Raw genomic sequence first — 21,387 nt, forward strand, 5'->3', positions numbered from 1 at the left:
AGATTCCACCTAAACATTAGGAAGAACTTCCTGACAGTAAGAGCTGTTTGACAGTGGAATTTGCTGCCCAGGAGTGTGGTGGAGTCTCCTTCTTTGGAGGTCTTTAAGCAGAGGCTTGACAACCATATGTCAGGAGTGCTCTGATGGTGTTTCCTGCTTGGCAGGGGGTTGGACTCGATGGCCCTTGTGGTCTCTTCCAACTCTATGATTCTATGATTCTATGGTGATGGACTCTCCTTCGCTGGAGGTTTTTAAATAGAGGTTGTGTGGCCATCTATTAGAATTTTTTTTAGCTGTGATTCAGATGCAGGGGGTTGAATCAGGCGGCCCTTCCAACGCTACAATGATTCTATGAATTGTTGGAGGAAATGTGGAGTGATGGGAACGTACAGCCTTATGTGGTGAGATTGTCCGTTAGTTAATGAATTTTGGAAACAGATTGGTATAGAAATATCGGGAATTGTGGGTAGGAAGGTGAGAATATCTAAATTAATGGTTCTTATTAGTCTGAGTAGCACCGAGTTGAAAACAAAAGAGGAATGTAAATGGGTAAAATTGATGGTAACTGCAGCCAGACAGGTTATAGCGATTAACTGGAAAAATGCAGAAGAGCTAGGGGTGAACCAATGGAGGGAAAAACTGAATACTATAATTTTACAATATCTAACTGTGAAGATACACAGAATGAAAGGGTTTAAGGTCAGTGAGAAAGAGGAGGATTGGTTTGAGAAGATATTGAATTATTTGGCTAGGTTTGAACAATTTGGGGCAATTAAAATGTTAAAAGTTACATAAACCTTGTGGGTGGAGGAGTGTTAACGTATATAAAATTGTACATATGGTTGATTTGAATATGTTATTATTGATTACGTATACCCAATGTATCAGCTGCCTGGGGGGGTTTCACTGTTTGTGTTTTGGTTGTTGGTAAAAAAATAAAAATATTTAAACATTAAAAAAAGAGAACATGGAGGAATCGCGGAATTCACCCACCCACAGCCCAGCAACTCACATCAACAACCAGGAAACCGGAGGCTTGGACGTGGCGTCGGGCCATTGCGAAGCGCCCCAGCAGGTCTTTGCTCCGGTTGCTGAAGTTCGGGAACTCCCATCCGAGAAAGGCGAGCCTGCAAGAGAGTTTGGGGTGGGAAGGGGAGAGAGAAAACAGAACTCAGCACCATCATGGACTCCCAAGAACATCTTCTGCCTCTTGAGAGCACCTGCCTGGCTGCCAGGGAGGCCACTGCCCATAAATGCCCCTTAGGCAGGCTTTAGTCAATATCTGCAACATGCCCTTCTTAAGGATGGGTGGAGAAAGCTCACAAGGTTAGGCCAGAGGGTCCAACACACGGCTTGCAGAAATTTAAATCAGTGTGGGGCCGGCGGGTTCTGTGCCGAATAATAATAATAATAATAATAATAATAATAATAATAATAATTTATTATTTATACCCCGCCCATCTGGCTGAGTTTCCCCAGCCACTCGGGGCGGCTCCCAATTGAGTGTTAAAAACAATACAGCGTTAAATATTAAAAGCTTCCCTGAACAGGGCTGCCTTCAGATGTCTTTTAAAGATAGGATAGCTACTTATTTCCTTCACATCTGGTGGGAGGGTGTTCCACAGGGCAGACGCCACCACCGAGAAGGCCCTCTGCCTGGTTCCCTGTAACCTCACTTCTCGCAGCGAGGGAACCGCCAGAAGGCCCTCGGAGCTGGACCTCAGTGTCCGGGCTGGACGATGGGGGTGGAGACGCTCCTTCAGGTATACTGGGCCGAGTAGATACTCTACTCATAAACTCTTATCTCCAATTCTGTAACGAATTATTGTGTTATATATATCATTATGAGTTTGAGTTTGTAATCTCTTTTGAATGGATTAGTTTTTGTTACAATTGACTATTGATTTGAGAGTAGGGACCACTCCCACTATTGAAACTCACATTGGCCTGAGTTCTTATTTATAAATAATTTTTATTAACCGGCCAATCAAATCAAATTAAATCACATCACATAAGTTCCGAATTACAAAGCCGAATTTTAAATTTTGTTGGGGGGACCCATATTTCAAGATCTGAAGGGGGATTCTGATCATCTTCTTGCTACTGCATTAATGTCCAAATCAGACCAAATCAGTCCAAACAGAGTTCATAATTCTATCCAGTCTTATCTTACTGTTTCCACATCACATCTTGTTCATATATTTTCTTTATGATCTCTTCTGATAGTCTCCTTAAGCCGATAAACACCAATATTAATCCTGTGTGAATTTTTCCGTTCTTCCAATCCTCAAATCGAGATGGTTTTCATATATCATCACCTTCATAGATAACATCGCTCTTTCCATCATTATCTCGCAAAACTGTCGCTCTTGAGCCCCTCTGAGGAGTTTCACCCACAGTATAAAAGCAGCTCTATTTCTCTATTTCTCCTCCCAGACTCAAAACCTCCGACAGAACTTCCCAATATGGCGACGGCAATTTTAACTGCGTCATTCCAGAGCTCTTGTACATTCCACGCTCTTCTTAAAACGTGCTTTGGTTCGAAAGTTTATCTCCACACAGCCTTAAATCCACAGCTTAAGTCCTTAAAACCACATTGGCCTGAGTTCTTGGTGTGCCTTTTTCTAGACCAAGGGTACGCAGTGTGGGGTCCTCTAGATATTGCTGGACTCCCAACTCCCAGCATCAGCCAGTGTGACCAACGGCCAAGGAAGAGCAGAGCTGCAGCCGGGCAACACCTGCAGGGCATCAGGTTGTCTCTGTCTTTGTGGGCGAAATTTTGGTGCCCCCTCTAAGCCAGAGCCTACAGCTCTGGTGCACCGTGGACAAGCATCCTGCCAGAATTCCCAAAATCTTGCGTCTTTCCCGGAAGGGCCTGCAAATACAGACCGGCTTCCTCTCCACTTGCTTTCCAACACCAAGAGCAGAGTCTTGCCCTGAACCAGGAAAGATGACTTGATGCAATCACCCTAAACCTGCAAGGTCAATTCTGTGTCCAGGGCAGCTGTTTACCAGCTCCATCTGGTATTTAGGCTGAGACTCTATCTGCCTGCAAACTGTCTCACCAGAGTGGTGCATGCTCTGGTTATCTCCCACTTGGACTACTGCAATGTGCTCTACGTGGGGCTACCTTTGAAGGTGACCCGGAAACTACAACTAATCCAGAATGAGGCAGCTAGATTGTTGACTGGGAGCGGCTGCCGAGACCACATAACAGCGGTTTTGAAAGACCTACACTGGCTCCCAGTACGTTTTCGAGCACAATTAAAAATGTTGGTGCTGATCTTGAAAGCCCTAAATGGCCTCAGTCCAGTATACCTGAAGGAGCGTCTCCACCCCCATCGTTCTACTGAGGTCGAGCGTCGAGGGCCTTCTGGTAGTTCCCTCACTGTGAGAAGTCAGGTTACAAGGAACCAGGCAGAGGACCTTTTCGGTAGTGGCACCCGCCCTGTGGAACGCCCTCCCACCAGATTTCAAAGAGAACAACTACTACCAGACTTTGAGACGACATCTGAAGGCAGCCCTGTTTAGGGAAGCTTTTAATGTTTGATGCATTACTGTATTTTAATATTGTGTTGGAAGCCGCCCAGAGTGGCTGGGGAAACCCAGCCAGATAGGCAAGGCATAAATAATAAATAATAATAATAATAATAATAATAATTATTATTATTATTATTTCACCAGGACTACAACCCCCATCATCCCTGAGCACTGGTCCTGCTAGGGCTCAGGTTTGAGAAGCGCTGCCCTAACCAACAGCCCCGAAGACTCACCTTCTGGCCCCGAGCGGGAGATGTTTAGATCCCTCGGACTGGGCCTCGGCAGGAGCTGTGAAGTCTGCTACAGGCAACGGCTGGTTGTCTGCGTTAAGCACCATCTCGGCATCTGCGGACGGAAAAGAAAAGTCACTTCTGAGCTGGCAATTCTCCTGTGGGCAGGGGCTCTGCAGATCCCATGGACCAGCTGATCAGTAGGGCTTTCAAACCCATTACCTGCCCCGCGCCTGACATCATATATTAGGTAGGTTGGCGTGGCTTGACAAAAACGGCCACATGGGGACACCTGGTGGAGATTGCCCCTTGCTGATTAAGTGGGTTGCTTTGCTGTGTTTTGGGAATCGCCCCGAACTCGCTGCAAGGCAACGTCTGTGAAGCTAGCCTGATCTCCCAGCTCCTAGTCTGACACTCTAACCCAGCCTTTCTTAACCTGTGGGTCCCCAGGTGTTGTTGAACTACAACTCCCATCACCCCTAGCTAGCAAGGCCAGAGCTCAGAGATGATGGGAGTTGTGGTCCAACAACATCTGGGGACCCACAGGTTGAGAACCGCCTAACCACTACACCCAACTGGCTTCCTAGAGTTCTTTGGCTATGGGACAGCTCAGTAAATTAAGAAGGTAAATAAATATGAGGAAAGCAAAATGTCCCTTAGTAATGGATCTGAAATATTTCCCTCGAAGCTTGAATTTTTTTATCACATGGAAGAAGCAACAAGCTTATTTTCTCCTGCTCTAGAGGGCAGGACTCAAACCAATGGTTTCAAGTGACAAGAAAGGACTAAACATCTGAAAAAACTTTCCGACTGAGAGCTGTTTGATAGTAAAACAGTCTCTGTTGGGAGATTCTGGTCTACAATTCTATGATTCTATAATGTGTCGTAAACCACCCTGAGATTTTTTTCCTTAAAACACAAAGCGGTAAATGAATAATAGTAGCAGTAATGCAGCCAAAGTCCTGTTATAGGATCCACAAGGTACTACTAAGGTAAGGTAAAGGTAAAGAACTCCTGGACGGTTAAGTCCAGTCAAAGGCGACTCTGGGGTTGCGGTGCTCATCTCGCTTTCAGGCCGAGGGAGCCGGCGTTTGTCCACAGACAGCTTTCCGGGTCATGTGGCCAGCAGGACTAAACCGCTTCTGGGGCAACGGGACACTGTGATGGAGGCCAGAGCGTATGGAAATGCCGTTTACCTTCCCGCCACAGCGGTACTTATTTATCTACTTGCACTGGCATGCTTTCGAACTGCTAGGTCAGCAGGAGCTGGGACAGAGCAACAGGAGCTCACTCCGTCACGGGGTTTCAAACTGCTGACCTTCTGATCGGCAAGCCCAAGAGCATGGGTAAGCAATCTAAGGCCCGGGGGCTGGATCTGGCCCAATTGTCTTCTAAATCTGGTCCGCGAACGGTCCGGGAATCAGCGTGTTTTTACATGAGTAGAATGTGTCCTTTTATTTAAAATGCACCTCTGCGTTATCTGTGGGGCCTGTCTGGTGTTTTCATATGAGCAGAATGTGTGCTCTTATTTAAAATGCATCTCTGGGTTATTTGTGGGGCATAGGAATTCGTTCATTTCCACCACCACCCCCAATACAGTCTGCCCCCCCCAAGGTCTGAGGGACAGTGGACCGGCCCCCTGCTAAAAAAGTTTGCTGACCCCTGCCCAAGAGTCTCAGTGGTTTAGACCACAGCACCACCCGTGTCCTTATAAGGCACTACTACAGTATTCACAACCTATGGACCCAAGTGCCACCCCCAACTTGGCTGTGGGGTGACGTGAGATACAGTGGTACCTCGGGTTAAGAACTTAATTTGTTATGGAGGTCCGTTCTTAACCTGAAACTGTTCTTAACCTGAGGTACCACTTTAGCTAACGGGGCCTCCTGCTGCCGCGCGATTTCTATTCTCATCCTGAAGCAAAGTTCTTAAGCCGAGGTACTATTTCTGGGTTAGCAGAATCTGTAACCTGAAGCGTCTGTAACCTAAAGCGTCTGTAACCTGAAACATCTATAACCTGAAGCATCTGTAACCCGAGGTAACACTGTAGAGATCTTGCCCCCTGGGACAAGAATGTGCCCCCTCCCTGTCACCCAACGGCTAAGGGGACCCTTCTGTAGGTGGGGCAAGATGTTGCCATGCGAAGAGGAGGCCTCCACAGATATTTTCCTCTGAAAACGGCCTGCCCTCCAGTGCCCCACGCTGCCCCCTACAACAGCACGAAGAGTGGGGCTCACCAAGCAGCCAGCCGCAGTCGGTGTCCACCTCAAAGCGCACTTTCGCTGGGTCTCCCGCAACCACCTGCAGCACCTCCCTGAGGCTGCTCTGAAGGGGGGTGAGCTTCCTGCCCCCCTGGAGCCCCTTGCTGCCCAGGGCTTCTGGCGGCAGGAGGGGCCCTGCGTAGTTGGCGCACTCCAGGCAGGCGGCGGTGTTGACGTGGATCAGTTTGAGCCGGTAGTTGTGCCCTTTCGCCGAGGGGTCGTCTGCCGCAGGTGGAGGAAGGAAAAGGAAGAGAGAGAGAAAAAGAGAACAGTGCAGAATGGTGCAGAATGCCGCGGCGAGACTCCTTACGGGGTCCTCGCCGCGGGATCACATTCACCCAGTGCTATTCCAGCTGCACTGGCTCCCAGTGGAGTACAGGATCAGGTTTAAGGTGCTGGTTTTAACCTTTAAAGCCCTATTGTGATGGCCTGGGAATCAGATTCAGAGGCTGAACCTGAGGAATCCCAGCCTGCACAGGAGTCCCCGTCCCCAGAACCAGCTGAGCCGGGGCTGGGGCATGAGCCTGAAGGGTCCTCACCTGTGCTGGATCCTCAGGTGCAGGCACCAGCTGAGTCTGCTCTTGCTCCGGAGGTGATGGAGGACCCATTGCCTGCAGGTGCTCCACTCTCAGCCCCGTCAGGGGAGGCTGAGGTTGCCTCTGGGTCCATTATTATTATATTATTATTATTATTATATTATTATTATTATTATTATTATTATTATTATTATTATTATTATTATTATTATTATTATAGTGGAAGAGGTGTTCTTGGGTCTTCTTTGGGGTTTTTTGTTTCTAGTACATATTTTGTTTCTGTTTTTGTATTGTAATTTTATGCCGTGAACCACCCAGAGATCTATGGGTATAGGGCAGGGTACTAGTGCTAATAATAATAATAATAATAATAATAATAATAATAATAATAATAATTTATTTATTATTTGTACCCCGCCCATCTGGCTGGGTTTCCCCAGTCACTCTGGGTGGCTTCCATAGAAACCAAAAATACAGTAAAATATCACAGATTAAAAACTTCCCTGAACAGGGCTGCCTTAAGATGTCTTCTGAATGTCAGGTAGTTGTTTATCGCTTTGACATCTGCTGGAAGGGCGTTCCACAGGAAGGGCACCACCACCGAGAAGGCCCTCTGCCTGGTTCCCTGTAGCTTTGCTTCTCGCAATGAGGGAACCGCCAGAAGGCCCTCAGCGCTGGACCTCAGTGTCCGAGCAGAACGGTGGGGGTGGAGACACTCCTTCAGGTATACTGGACCGAGGCCGTTTAGGGCTTTAAAGGTCAGCACCAGCACTTTGAATTGTGCTCGGAAACGTACTGGGAGCCAATAATAATAATGAAATAGCAAGATGAATGAATAAAGATGGGACCCAACACAGCAGGCACTTTCTTTGCGCTAACCTAGAGCATGAGCGCTGCGCATACCTCAGTCGTTTCAGTGGGGCCTGAGCTGGAGAAGGGCTATACAGGGTCCCATAGGCAGCCCCCTCCTATCCTATCCTCAGATGCGTCCCAAGAACTCTCAGCACCCCACATGAACTACAGTTCCCAGAATTCTTTGCGGGGTGAGGAAGCCATGGCTGCTCAAAAGCGGCGTGACGCTGCTTTGAATGTAGGGCACAGATGGAGCCTTAGATAATATATGAGCTCTGTGCCAAAATCCTTGGGGAGCAGCGCCACCTAGCAGTCAGATTCCCAACTCCAGGTCGGTCCTGAAAGGTGAAGGGAAGGGGCATCTGAAAGGGGTCTGCGGCCAGGGTAGGGTCAGAGTGCCCACTGCTAGGAAGCAGTTTTCCTGGTGCTTGGATGCTTTCCCCACCTCCTCCCCACCCAGGTCACTCGTCCCCTCATCTGCTCATACCTAAGAAGCGAGTGCGAAACTCCGGCTCCAAAACTTTTTGCAGATGGGAAGCCTTCGCTTGCTGCAGAACGCAGAGGGACCACACCAGGTCAACAAGCAGGTAGGGGTCTAAGTCATCCAAGTGGTTGTCCATTCCTCTGTGGACCTGGAAAGGAGAAAGAAGCGGGTTATTATCATTAGTAGTAGTAATAGTAGTAGTAAAGGTAAAGGGACCCCTGACCATTAGGTCCAGTTGTGGCCGACTCTGGGGTTGCGGCGCTCATCTCGCTTTACTGGCCGAACCAGAGCAGCGCATGGAAATGCCGTTTACCTTCCCGCTGGAGCGGTACCTATTTATCTACTTGCACTTTGACGTGCTTACAAACTGCTAGGTTGGCAGGAGCAGGGACCGAGCAACAGGAGCTCACGCCGTCGCAGGGATTTGAACCGCCAACCTTCTGATCGGCAAGTCCTAGGCTCTGTGGTTTAACCCACAGTGCCACCCACGTCCCCAGTAGTAGTAGTAGTAGTAATATATTGCCCTTCATCCGTAGACCTCAGAGCGGTTCACAGCATAAGAATGCAAGATAAAAACACAAAATACAGTGGAACCTTGGTTTTCAAACGTAATCCATTCCAGAAGACCATTCAACTTCCGAAATGTTTGAAAACCGAAGCAGTGGCTTCTGGGTTTTTGGCGTTTGGAAACCAAAACTTCTGACTTCCGAGACTTTCGAAAACCAAGGTTCCACTGTACATAATACAAACAAGGTCATAACAAACCCCTAGAAACTAATAATAATAATAGTAGTAGTAGTAATAATAATAGTGATAATAATAGTGGTGATAATAATAATAATAATAATAATAATAATAATAATAATAATAATAATAATAATAATATTTATACCCCACCCATCTGGCTGGGTTTCCCCAGCCACTCTGGGCGGCTTCCAACAAAACACTAAAATGCAATAATCTATTAAACATTAAAGGCTTCCCTAAACAGGGCTGACTTCAGATGTCTTCTAAAACTTTGGTAGTTACTTTTCTCTTTGACATCTGGTGGGAGGGCGTTCCACAGGGCAGGTGCCACCACCGAGAAGGCCCTCTGCCTGGTTCCCTGTAATGTCACTTCTCACAATGAGGGAACCACTAGAAGGCCCTCAGCGCTGGACCTCAGTGTCCAGGTAGAACGATGGAGGTGGAGACGCTCCTTCAGGTATACAGGACTGAGGCCGTTTAGGGCTTGAAAGGTCAGCACCAACACTTTGAATTGTGTAACCCTCTTTCCCCTCCTACAAACACAATCAAAAGGGGATAGAATGTTAGTCTCTTGGGCGGGGCGGAATACCTCTAGGCTGGCATTTGAGAACCTACTTAGAATCATGTAATCGCAGAGTTGGAAGGGACCTCCCCAGGTCATCTAGTCCAACCCCCTGCAATGCGGGAATCTCTGCTAAAGCATCCCCGGCTGATGGCTACATTCTCCCTCCCTCTGCCCTCCCAAAATGAATAAAGGACTTTACTGTGCTATAGAAGGCGTCTCTGCAGCTCGGATGGAAGTTCAAGCGAGCAAAAGCAAGGACGACGTTGCTAAGGTGGACCAGGGAGTATTTTTCGGCGTTGTCCACGGTATGCTAAGAAAAGAAGCACAGGGGGAAAGCAATTGAGTTCATTCATTTCAAACAGTTATAGTTTAGCCATAAATATAAAGACTAGGACTAGCCGTCTGAGAAATAGTTTCTACCCAAACGCGATTTTGGTTTTAAACGCATTGTAAGGAGCCTGTATGGGAGTATATTGAGTTTTAAAGTGGGGTATCAGAGTTTTTAGGGGGCTAACCAGGTTCGGATAGCTGGGATTGCAGGCTTATTGGGTTTTGAATGTCATATGTAGATTATTCAATTTCGTTGTTCTGTTTGGGGACAATGACAATAAAGATTATCGTAACGTAATTGAATCAGAAACAGCTTGAATGGGAATAGAAGCCCCACCGCTTTCATCCTGGAATATTTTCTTTGCTTGGTTAGCTCTCCAAGCCCCAACACAGACTCCCTTTTCACTCCACACTCTCAAAGACCAGCCTAACACTTTGAATCAACACACGAATAACTTCCTCCTCCTCCTTACTTACTTTATTTTTTGTGTGTTTCTGAGTCTCTGACAAAAGCCACCCCCACTCTTTTTAGCCTTTTGAAAGAGATCCTTTCTTTACACTTCAGTTCAGGCATAGGCAAACTCGGCCCTCCAGATGTTTTGGGACTACAACTCCCATCATCCCTATCTAACAGGACCACTGGTCAGGGATGATGGGAATTGTAGTACCAAAACATTTGGAGGGCCAAGTTGGCCTACGCCTGCTTTATGTACTGTCTGATTTGCTGCCCTATTGTACTTCTAGCCTCGCTATCTGAAGCAGCATTCAGATGGCCTCTCTTCTCATGTAATAAATCAACTTTTCTTTAATCTGCGTCTGTGTAAAAGTTAAAAGGTAAAGGACCCCTGGATGGTTGAGTCCAGTCAAAGGCGACTCTGGGGTTGCGGCGCTCATCTCGCTTTCAGGCCGAGGGGGCCAGCGTTTGACCACAAACAGCTTTCTGTGGCCAGTAAGACTAAACCGCTTCTGGCGCAACGGAACACCGTGACGGAAACCACAGCGCACGAAAACGCCGTTTACCTTCCCGCCACAGCAGTACCTATTTATCTACTTGCACTGGCATGCTTTTGAACTGCTAGGTTGGCAGGAGCAGGGACCGAGCAATGGGAGCTCACCGCCGACCTTCCGATTGGAAAGCCCAAGAGGCTCAGTGGTTTAGACCACTTCCAGTGAGCACCAGGTTACAGGAAAGCACATACAGTAGTACCTCCAGTTACGAACGGGATCTGTTCATAGCTGTCAACTTCCCCCTTTTTTAAAGGGAAATTCCCTTATTCTGAATAGGATTCCTCGCAAGAAAAGGGGAAAGTTGGCAACTATGGATCTGTTCCATAGGCCCGGCCGTATCCCAAAAATTTCGTAACCGGAGGACCGCTTCTGCGCACAGCACTGCAGACCACTTCTGCGCACGTAGCAAACCCACTTCCGGGTTTGCTGCGTTCGCAACCCAAAGATTACGTTACCCGAAGGTAAAGTAACCCGAGGGTCCACTGGATTCTTAACCAAGACACAGAAGGTCCTATACTTCTTGGTAGCATGTGCACAGAAACGTGAATTCTGGACACGCATGCGGGTCCAGACACATACCTGGAGACATACCTTGGGCCACACCCACCACGGGTCAGTAATAATAATAATTTATTATTTATACCCTGCCCATCTGGCCGAGTTTCCCCAGCCACTCTGGGCGGCTTCCAATTGAGTGTTAAAAACAATACAGCATTAAATATTAAAAACTTCCCTAAACTGGGCTGCCTTCAGATGTCTTTTAAAGATAAGATAGCTACTTATTTCCTTCACATCTGAAGGGAGGGCGTTCCACAGGGCGGGCACCACCACCAAGAAGGCCCTCTGCCTGGTTCCCTGTAACCTCACTTCTCACAGTGAAGGCCCTCGGCGCTGGACCTCAAGTGTCCAGGTAGAATGATGGGGGTGGAGACGCTCCTTCAGGTCTACTGGGCGTTTGAGGCTGTTTAGGGCTTGAAAGTTCAGCGCCAACACTTTGAATTGTGCTCAGAAATGTCCCGGGAGCCAATGCAGATCTCTCAGAACCGGTGTTATGTCGTCCCGGCAGCCACTCCCAGTCAGTGGCTCCTAGGAGGTTGTCCACGGGAAAACACAGCCCTCAAACTAAAACAGGCTTCCCAGTCTGGCACTGATGAGTCAAAGAAGAAGAGGAGGAGTTTGGATTTGATATCCCGCTTTATCACGACCCGAAGGAGTCTCAAAGCGGCTAACATTCTCCTTTCCCTTCCTCCCCCACAACAAACACTCTGTGAGGTGAGTGAGGCTGAGAGACTTCAGAGAAGTGTGACTGGCCCAAGGTCACCCAGCAACTGCATGTGGAGGAGCGGGGAAGCGAACCCGGTTCCCCAGATTACGAGTCCACTGCTCTTAACTACTACACCACGCTGGCTCAAAGGAACAGGGCCATGGGACGTGGGGGTTTGCCTCCACCTCTGCCCCTTACTCACCTGTGCAAAGGCCTCAAAGAGGGGCAGGTTGAGCCACTTGAGGTAAGCGAAGGACTTCAGGCAGCGCACCACGTCCCCAGGGGACAGCTCCGGCACGCGGGGATGGAGGTCTGCGGCGATCTTTTGGAAGACCTGGGTCTGGTGGAAACCTAGTTTCCCTGAAGTGGAGAGGAGGAAATAGGAGTTGAGAGAAAAAGATGCCGACTGCAGAAGAGGAGCCAGGAGAGATGATGATGATGATAATAATAGTTTATTATTTTTAGAGGGACACGGGTGGCACTGTGGGTTAAACCACAGAGCCTAGGGCTTGTCAATCGGAAGGTCGGCAGTTCGAATCCCCGTGACGGGGTGAGCGCCCGTTGCTCGGTCCCTGCTCCTGCCCACCTAGCAGTTCGAAAGCACGTCAAAGTGCAAGTAGATAAGTAGGTACCGTTCCAGCGGGAAGGTAAACGGCATTTCCGTGCGCTGCTCTGGTTCGCCAGAAGCGGCTTAGTCATGCTGGCCACATGACCTGGAAGCTGTACGCCGGCTCCCTCGGCCTATAAAGTGAGATGAGCGCCGCAACTCCAGAGTCGTCCGCAACTGGACCTAATGTTCAGGGGTCTCTTTACCTTTACCTTTAATTTATTATACCCTGCCCATCTGGCTGCGTTTCCCCAGCCACCCTGGGCAGCTCCCAACCAAATATTAAAAACACAATACAGTATTAAACATTAAAAACATCCCTAAACAGGGCTGCCTTCAGATGTCTTTTAAAAGTAAAATGATTGCTTATTGCCTTAACATTTGATGGGAGGGCGTTCCATAGGGTGGGTGCCACTACCGAGAAGGCCCTCTGCCTGGTTCCCTGTAAGAAGGGCAAGGAGTGGTATTATTTTGCCTTGTGACCTGCCGTAATTTTTACTGATTACGGTTCAGTAATTCTTTATTGTTACTGATAAGCGTACACTGTTTAATTATTATTTGCTGGTTACGGAATATTGCTTTATTTGGTACAAGTTGTTTATTCTGAAGTTATTTTCTTTATTGGATCAGATTGTTATTACATGTGTGGTCTTTGCTGTGTATTTTCTTGTTTCTTCGGTTTGTAAACTGACTTGAGCATAGTAATACGGAAAGGTGGTGTCAGGGGCTCAGGGACAGAGGCACAGGGGAGAGAGGAAATGGAGAGCGAAGGGGAAGAATCGGAGGGCAGCGTAGGGGAGTATGACGGTGACCCGAGAGATTCCATGAGCTTCTCCAGCGAATCAGAAGATTCCCAGAAGGAGGCGCCGATGGTCAGGGCAAGGGGGGGCCCAGGGGGGACACACCAGAAACAAGGGGCCAGCGGGGACTCCCAAAGCAGCAGCTGGAGATCAGGACCAGCTTCCCCACCAGAGCGTAGTGGGGGGGAAGAGTCCCATGTGTCAGGGCCAGCGTCTCCTCCAGCAGGGAGAGAAGATGAGTCAGGGCTGACCACGCCTCTATCGGAGAGTGGGGGAACGGAGGGGAGGTCAGGTCCAGCTAGCCTCCTCGAAGGGGGAAGCAGTGACAGGAGCAGTGTAACGGTCAGGAGGAAGGTTGCCGGCTGGGCGCGTGCGCCAAGTTCAAATGTACAGGCGCGCGGGACAGCAGAAAACCCGGATTGGGAACCAGGTCCTAAAGCCCGCCGGAGGCAGGGGGAAGACTCAGGGGACTCAGCGTCAGAAGAGTCTAGGAAGGGCGAGACCCCAGCTGACAGGCGGAACCAGAGGAGGAAAGAGCAAAGGAAGAGGTGGAGCAAGGCTAGAGTCTTAAACTGGTGTCTGGGGGGAGGAGACTCAGATGGAGCTTCGGCGGTCTAGAGTTTCAGACGTAGAGCTGCACGCTATGGCTGTGAAAGCGAAACTGAACTTCAATAAAGACTTTTGTATATAACAACAAAGCGGCGTTGGTCCTTTGTGAGCTGGGACCTCGGGCAGCTCTGACAGGTGGTATACAAATTAAAAGGGAACTGAAAAATGAAGTGAAATCTGTTGGCACGAATTAAGTTTCAGCTGGCCTGCCCGCACTAACCCCAAAACTACTTCCAAACACCCCTTATCGTTCAGCCCAGACATTGAGGTCCAGCTTTGAGGGCCTTCTGGTGGTTCCCTCCCTGCGAGAAGTGAGGTTACAGGGAACCAGACAGAGGGGCTTCTTGGTGGTGGCGCCCGCCCTGTGGAACACCCTCCCACCAGATGTCAAAGAGATCAACAACTACCAGACTTTTAGAAGACATCTTAAGGCAGCCCTCTTTAGGGAAACTTTTAATGTTTGATGGACTACTGCATTTAAATATTTTGTTGGAAGCCGCCCAGAGTGGCTGGGGAAACCCAGCCAGATGGGCGGGGTACAAACAATAAATTATTATCAGTATTATTATTATTATTATTATTATTATTATTAGGCAGAAGGGTTAAAGGATGCGCCCATTTTTTAAAAGGAAGTCGCCGCTCACCGTAGGCGAAAGCCAGGTCCAGGAGGATGCTGGTGCTGAAGGTGAAGTGCTTCTGGACCAAGTGGTAGGAGATTGCCCGGAGCAGAGGGATGGACCGGCGGTTCTGGATCGCCAAGGCAACGGCGACTCTCCGGGTGTCCTCGGGGGTGAACTGCTCAGCCAACTCCAGGCTCTGTTGACAAAGATGATGGATGCGAAAAATGGATGAAGGTCTAACCCAGGGAGAGATACGCTATCGGCATATTTCACCCCAAATGGAAACCTTCCTTGCAACTTTCGCATTGGTATAAAGCATGGGTAGGCAAACTAAGGCCCGGGGGCTGGATCCGGCCCAATCGCCTTCTAAATCCGGTCCGGGAATCAGCGTGTTTTTACATGAGTAGAATGTGTCCTTTTATTTAAAATGCATCTCTCGGTTATTTGTGGGGCATAGGAATTTGTTCATTTCCCCCCCCTCCAAAATATACCATATTTTTTGCTCTGTAAGACTCACTTTTTCCCTCCTAAAAAGTAAGGGGAAATGTGTGTGCGTCTTATGGAGCGAATGCAGGCTGTGCAGCTATCACAGAAGCCAGAACAGCAAGAGGGATTGCTGCTTTCACTGCGCAGCGATCCCTCTTGCTGTTCTGGCTTCTGAGATTCAGAATATTTTTTTTCTTGTTTTCCTCCCCCAAAAACTAGGTGCATCTTGTGGTCTGGTGCGTCTTATAGAGCAAAAAATACGGTAGTCTGGCCCCCCTCAAGGTCTGAGGGACAGTGGACCGGCCCCCTGCTGAAAAAGTTTGGTATAAAGGTTTAGCAGTAGCTGAAAATCTAACTCACAAATTACAATTTGCCAGAGGTTAGGAGGACCCTGATGAAAGTCTATGCTGTTTGGAGCGATTTTATCTTATATGCAACTAAGGCAGACAACACAGGACTTCTCCTCCACAGTACAAAGTGAAATTTTGTTTTCCTTATAGTCTTTAGTACTTTGCCATCCAAATCCTAAGTCTCTCTCAGGCACACTGTGCTGAGTTTTGGTACTTCTGCTATATCTATTGTATCAGTTGGTTTGGTTTACTTTGATATCTTTTAAAAGAAAAATGATTTCGCTGAAAATCCCAGGTGGAGCCACCTCTTGAGATATGGCTCAATAATATTGGGGATATAGAGCTAGTTCAGAATGATGAACTGGGCTTAGAAGAGCTGCAAATGGGGTTGTAAAGGAAAATGCCTTTGATGAAACCGGATCTTTCTGTCTGTGAAGCACCTAGATCAGCCTTTCTCAACCTGTGGGTCCCCAGATGTTGTTGGACTACAACTCCCATCACCCCTGAGCTCTGGCCTTGCTAGCTAGGGGTGATGGGAGTTGTAGTTCAACAACACCTGGGGACCCACAGGTTGAGAAAGGCTGGCCTAGATGGACTGCCAATGTTTTAAAACCATATAGAATGACATATGCTTCATATAATACAGGCAAGGTGGTCAAAAAACCGTTCTGTTTTCTCAGGTTTTAATCAACACGTTGTGGCTGGTTTTCCGAGCTACTCTGGAACTGTTAGCATTACACTATGTATTGCTTTGTACAGTGGTACCTTGGTTCTCAAACGCCTTGGTACTCAAACAACTTGGAACCCAAACACTGCAAACCCAGAAGTAAGTGTTCCGGCTTACGAACTTTTTTCAGAAGCCGAACATGCTCCGCTTTGAGTGTTACGCTTCCGATTTGAGTGCCACCATCCCGTTTTATGCTGAGGTCTGTCTGTTTTTACTAATTATTTTGCATTTTTGTGGCTCTTTTGCGTTTTGTTTCTGTGACTGTGTGGAACCCAGTTCAGCTACTGATGGACTGATTGTGTGACCGCAGGACATCGTTTATTGCTTTCATTTTATGGATCAGTGGTCTCATTAGATAATAAAAAATAATAGTTTTTTATTTATACCCCGCCCTTCCCGGTTCAAAAACTGGGCTCAGGGCAGCCGACAACAAATTTAAAACACTTAATTATAAAGACAGCATAAAATACCGTATAAAAACAGGAATGACAATAAATTTCAAAATTCAAAAATCAATTAGATAATCCCCAGGCAGGGCTAGCTGGCTGAATTGGTCCTACTTGGGCCAGTTGCCCAATTCATGTTCATTTGCTGTTTTAGGGGTTGTTTTTAAGTCTGGTACGGATTAATCCGTTTTGCATTACTTTCTATGGGAAATCATGCCTTGGTTTTGGAACGGAATTCCGGAACGGATTAAGTTTGAGAACCAAGGTACCACTGTACGGTATTCTGTGTTTTATTGACTTTGTACGTAGCCATTCAACAGCATTTTAATAATAAATAAATCCCATGCATCTCCCCCCCCCCGTGTCGGACTGTACCGGTTCCTGCCTCTACCTTATCCTCCAGTCTCTCCATCAGTGCTGGGGAGAGGGGCCCCACTTTCGACATCAGCATCACCACCGTCCTGACGTCCGAAATCTCCGTCCAACGCAGCTCAAGATGCTTCAGCACATCGCTGAGCAGCTCGCTCGGGTGTCCACTGGGGACGCTGGCGGCCACGTGCTCAGCCAGGAAGGCCAGGTTCTTGAAGGTTAGGCGCCTCAGGCGCCAGCGCACCTCCTGCTCCACCGAGCGCATCTCCGGCCTGCTCCGCTCCAGGCCCAGGAGGTCGAGGCTCCTGAAGAGATTCACCAAAGCCGTGTTCCATACCTGAGTCCCCTGCACACAAAAGAAGATTGATGATAGCAAGAGGAAGATATTTAGCTCTCCCAGAAGCAGAGCGTCTCTGCAAACGTAGTAAACAAGAACCTGATAAACAGGTAAAGGTAAAGGGACCCCTGACCATTAGGTCCAGTCGCGGACGACTCTGGGGTTGTGGCGCTCATCTCGCTTTATTGGCCAAGGGAGCCGGCGTACAGCTTCCGGGTCATGTGGCCAGCATGACTAAGCCGCTTCTGGCAAACCAGAGCAGCGCACGGAAATGCTGTTTACCTTCCCGCCGGAGTGGTACCTATTTATCTACTTGCACTTTGAGGTGCTTTTGAACTGCTAGATTGGCAGGAGCAGGGACCGAGCAACGGGAGCTCACCCCGTCATGGGGATTCGAACCACCGACCTTCTGATCGGCAAGTCCTAGGCTCTGTGGTTTAGCCCAGTGTTTCCCAACCGGTGTTCCGCGGCACACGAGTGTGCCGTGAGACATCGGCTGGTGTGCCGCGAGATGCCTGGAGGGAGGCGGGCGAGTCGGGCGGCGAGAGGCGGGGCGGCGGCGGCGAGGAGAGGCCGCGCCTCCTGCTGCTGCCTGGCGCTCCTCCTCGCAGCCGGCAGCGCTGCCTGGGCGCCTCCGCGCGACTCTGCCTCGCTGGGTTTGGTCTCCCAGCAGAGACGGGTCACACGCGCCCCTCCCTCCCTCCCTCAGCCTGCGCGGAGGGAGAGCCAGAGAGAGGCATCGCTCCTGCGCTCCGAGGCGGATTGAGCGCAGCTGAGAGGAGCTGCCGAGGGAAAAAACTTTCACTTTTGTGCGTCCCTCCCGGCGTGACGCTGCGCGCTGACGTCACGGGGTGGGGCTTTAATGGTGGTGTGCCGCGAGATTTTTTTTCAGTAAACAGGTGTGCCGTTGCCCAAAAACGTTTGGGAAACACTGGTTTAGCCCACAGCTCCACCCGCGTCCCATGTTTTCCTTTAATACAAGCAAACAAAATACAATGAAATTTAACAGTCATTTGCCCACATTCTTTCCCCCCCCACTCTGCCGAGCGTTGACTTCCTTCCCTCCCTTCAACTGGCTTTCTTACTTCAGTTACTTTTACACCATTTCTTGTTGTATCCTATCTACGTCGTAAGATTTATTTCATCCCTGCCAGAGTCTTCAAATTTCTACAGTTATTACTTATACATTCTATAAATTCACTCCAATCTCTTTGGAATTTTGTTTCCTCCTGATTTCGGATCCTATAGGTCAGTTTTGCTAGTTCTGCAGAGTCAACCATCTTCGTCTGGGAGGCAGCACCGATTCTGAATGCCAGTTTCTGGAAAGGACAGATGGGGAGAGGGCTCTTGCGCTCGGATCCTGATGCGGGTTTCCCGTGATGAGTATCTGGTAGGCCTGTGCGAGAACAGGATGCTGGACTAGGTAGGGGCCGCTGGCCTGATCCTGCAAGCTCCCATGTTCTCCTGCTCAAATTCGTCTGGATGCAGAGGCTTCACCCGTGTCCCCATCTCCCATCTCGGGGTCAGGGAGTCCTATCCCACCAACTCCCTTGTAATCCTGTGTTTCCACTGCCTTTGGGGGGCTTGGCCTTCTTCCTCTTATTGCTACTGTCAGGGGACTGGCATCGGAGGGAGGCAGGGGGCCATTGGGATACAGAGAGCCTCCGAAATGAGGCGTTCCCAAAGTAAAGGAAGGATTGAACTCTGATTAATAAGAATACACACAGAGGCTTGAACCAGCAAGACTCTGGGAAGGGTGCGTATAATAATCTCTGTCCCTCCACCCCTTGGCCAAGGTCGTTTTATTCACAAAAGAGCTTTTTACAGAGTGTTCGTAGGAGCCAATTAGATGTCTCCTGAGCATTTCAACAAACCCCCCGTGGGGACAAAGTTAGATCAAAAGAAATTATTTTAACTACAAAGACTACTCTGGGCATGCATAAAAAATCTGAGAGTAATTAAAAGAGGACTAGAAAAACTCCGGAGATCATAAACAGGAGAGGATGGAAGGATGGCAAGGAGATAGGCACCTTTATCACCTTCCTGTGAAACTATTTCCAGGCCCTAAGATCAACATATCAGAAAAGCTACATCAAAGAAACTGCCCACCGTCTTTGATGACCCAGGGTGCCTGCCTGGCGAAGCAACTGGCAGTGTACATGACTGGTCAAGCAAGAGAAATGGAACAGGGATGCAGAGGTGTGGATTGATCAGAAATCCGATCAAAATAGTTTAAACCCAGTCATTGCAATGCTTTCGTTGCTGGCACAGATGGCTTACTCTATATTTGTTATAATTCCTCATAGCAATCCCACCTGATCACTACACCGAAACTCCTGAGGAGCAGTTCCTCTTCCAGCGGTGGGAAAAGCCACACCTCCAGTGGAGAAGAGAGGGAAGGGGCCAGCCAAGCGAGAAAAGGGCACGAGGATGATGAAGAGCCCCAGTGCCTCACCTCGCTAGGCTGGGCTGGCCAGGAGGGACACACGCCACTTCCGTCGCCCAGCTTGCGCAGCGGGGTGAAACGCAAGGAGGGGAGGAAGAGACTTGGGGTGCCAAAGTTCTTATGTTGGGGGAGAAGCCGGAAGGGGCCACTCCCGGATTCTGCAAGTGACTGAGACGGACATGAACTTTGTAGATCTGCAGCGTAAATAGTTTGCACAATAAAACTTGTAAAAGACAGGTTGGAGTCCTGCCTGGTTACTCACGAGCAACCAGCAGCAGTATCTGACAGTTACTGTATTTTCTGGCATATAAAACTACTTTTTAACCCAGGAAAATCTTCTCAAAAGTCGGGGGTCATCTTATACGCCGGCTACCACAGAAACTCCTGCAGCAACTCCCCACCAAAGGACAAAACAACAGCAAATTAAGTCAGAGGACACCAATCTCTCTAGATGAAGCAGAAATATGCTTGAAAATTGGCCCCAGAAGCCCCCCCCCCCCAATCACCAGCAACAGATCGACCCTAACTGCTCCCGGTAGTAGACCACTAGCAAATTCCACGAGTGGCTCAACAAAAGCAGTAAAAAATCCCCCCAAAATGCTACAGCAGGTCCGACAAAAGCAATAACCGAGAGAAGTTCAGCGACGTCCTACCGATTGAGGAAGCGAGCCAAAGAGGAAGCCCTCCGGCTCGCTCCTCTGTTTAAACGGACCTGGCCACGCCCCCCCCCCCCCGGCCACTGGGAAGTGGAGCGGACTTCCGAGCCGGAAAGGAGACTGGTTTTTTTTAATTTTTATTTGATGTGCGTTGGAAGAGGGCTAGTCTTATATGGCGAGTATATCCCAAACTCTATATTTTAACTGGGAAAGTTGGGGGTCGTCTTATACACCCAGTCATCTTGTACACCAGAAAATACGGTACATTCAGTTTAGACCGGAGGGTCGTGGAAAACTCCTTTTAAGGGACCCTTCTACTGGAGAAATCCTTTCTTCCCTGAGGTCTTGCAGGAGCTCAGGCCTAAGAGCAGAAATACATTTTGATACGGGCTACCTTTCACCTGCCACAACGAATTTTTATTTGTCCCTGTTCGGAAAACTGGACTTTGACCAGGGAGGACCTCATTCACTACTTGCAAACAGAAGAATAACTTTTCCTCTTGTGGTTCTTGCGAGGGGAAGCCCAAGGAACTGCAAACCTCTTTGCAAGTTACAGGTGCCTTCAGTCGGCGGTTTTGTCTTGTGTTTTTATGTTATGAACTGCCCTGAGGTCTACAGTATAGAAATCAAATAAATGAATTTTGAATGAATTTCACCCTTCTTTGTAGCTAGCTGCTTACCATAAGCCTCTAACGAATAAAGCCCAATGTTAGAATCGAGAAAGCAAATTCAGAATGGGAAATAAAACGACATTTACATCCTGGTGTTCCTCCAAGGACCACACCACATGCCCCCACTCCCCATTTTACCCTCACAGCAACCCCGTGAGGGAGGTCAAGCTTAGAGAGATCACAATTGGCCCAAATTAACCCACTGAGCTTTGTAATAATATAATATAATATTACAATAATAAATTATTAGGCAAAGATCATAAGACGACCCGGATGGTCGCCAGATTCTGTATACAGATCCGTAGGCGCAGACCATCCCCCAACCCAAACTAGTTCATTAAGAAAATCCCCAAACTCAGTTCCATGGGCGACCCTGAGTCATCTCTCTGCGGCAGCTTATCTTAAAGTTTTAAGTGTCTATACGCTTATCACATTTATAAATTTTA

At 48.5% G+C, this 21,387-nt stretch overlaps 1 protein-coding gene and 1 long non-coding RNA gene across 2 annotated transcripts in view; one reads left to right on the forward strand and one right to left on the reverse strand.

The window, feature by feature from the left end:
• The window catches only part of TBRG4 (transforming growth factor beta regulator 4), a 33,725-nt gene that overhangs the window by 6,610 nt on the left and 5,728 nt on the right, over positions 1-21,387 (reverse strand). Inside the window, exons 3-10 of the mRNA XM_083466941.1 lie at positions 16,854-17,177; positions 14,478-14,649; positions 12,020-12,177; positions 9,415-9,525; positions 7,907-8,051; positions 6,008-6,253; positions 3,774-3,885; positions 1,013-1,127 (exon numbers count right to left, since the gene is read on the reverse strand). Coding sequence (XP_083323067.1) covers positions 1,013-1,127; positions 3,774-3,885; positions 6,008-6,253; positions 7,907-8,051; positions 9,415-9,525; positions 12,020-12,177; positions 14,478-14,649; positions 16,854-17,177 — 1,383 coding nt within the window. The remainder of the gene's footprint in view (positions 1-1,012; positions 1,128-3,773; positions 3,886-6,007; positions 6,254-7,906; positions 8,052-9,414; positions 9,526-12,019; positions 12,178-14,477; positions 14,650-16,853; positions 17,178-21,387) is intronic.
• LOC310689592 overlaps positions 8,737-21,387 on the forward strand; it is an 82,684-nt gene continuing 70,033 nt past the window's right edge. The window contains exon 1 of the long non-coding RNA XR_014517537.1: positions 8,737-9,165. This is a non-coding gene — a long non-coding RNA (uncharacterized lncRNA). The remainder of the gene's footprint in view (positions 9,166-21,387) is intronic.

The sequence above is a fragment of the Podarcis liolepis genome (genome assembly GCF_965112155.1).
Source record: "Podarcis liolepis genome assembly, chromosome: 12".
NCBI classification, from domain to species: Eukaryota; Metazoa; Chordata; class Lepidosauria; order Squamata; family Lacertidae; genus Podarcis; species Podarcis liolepis.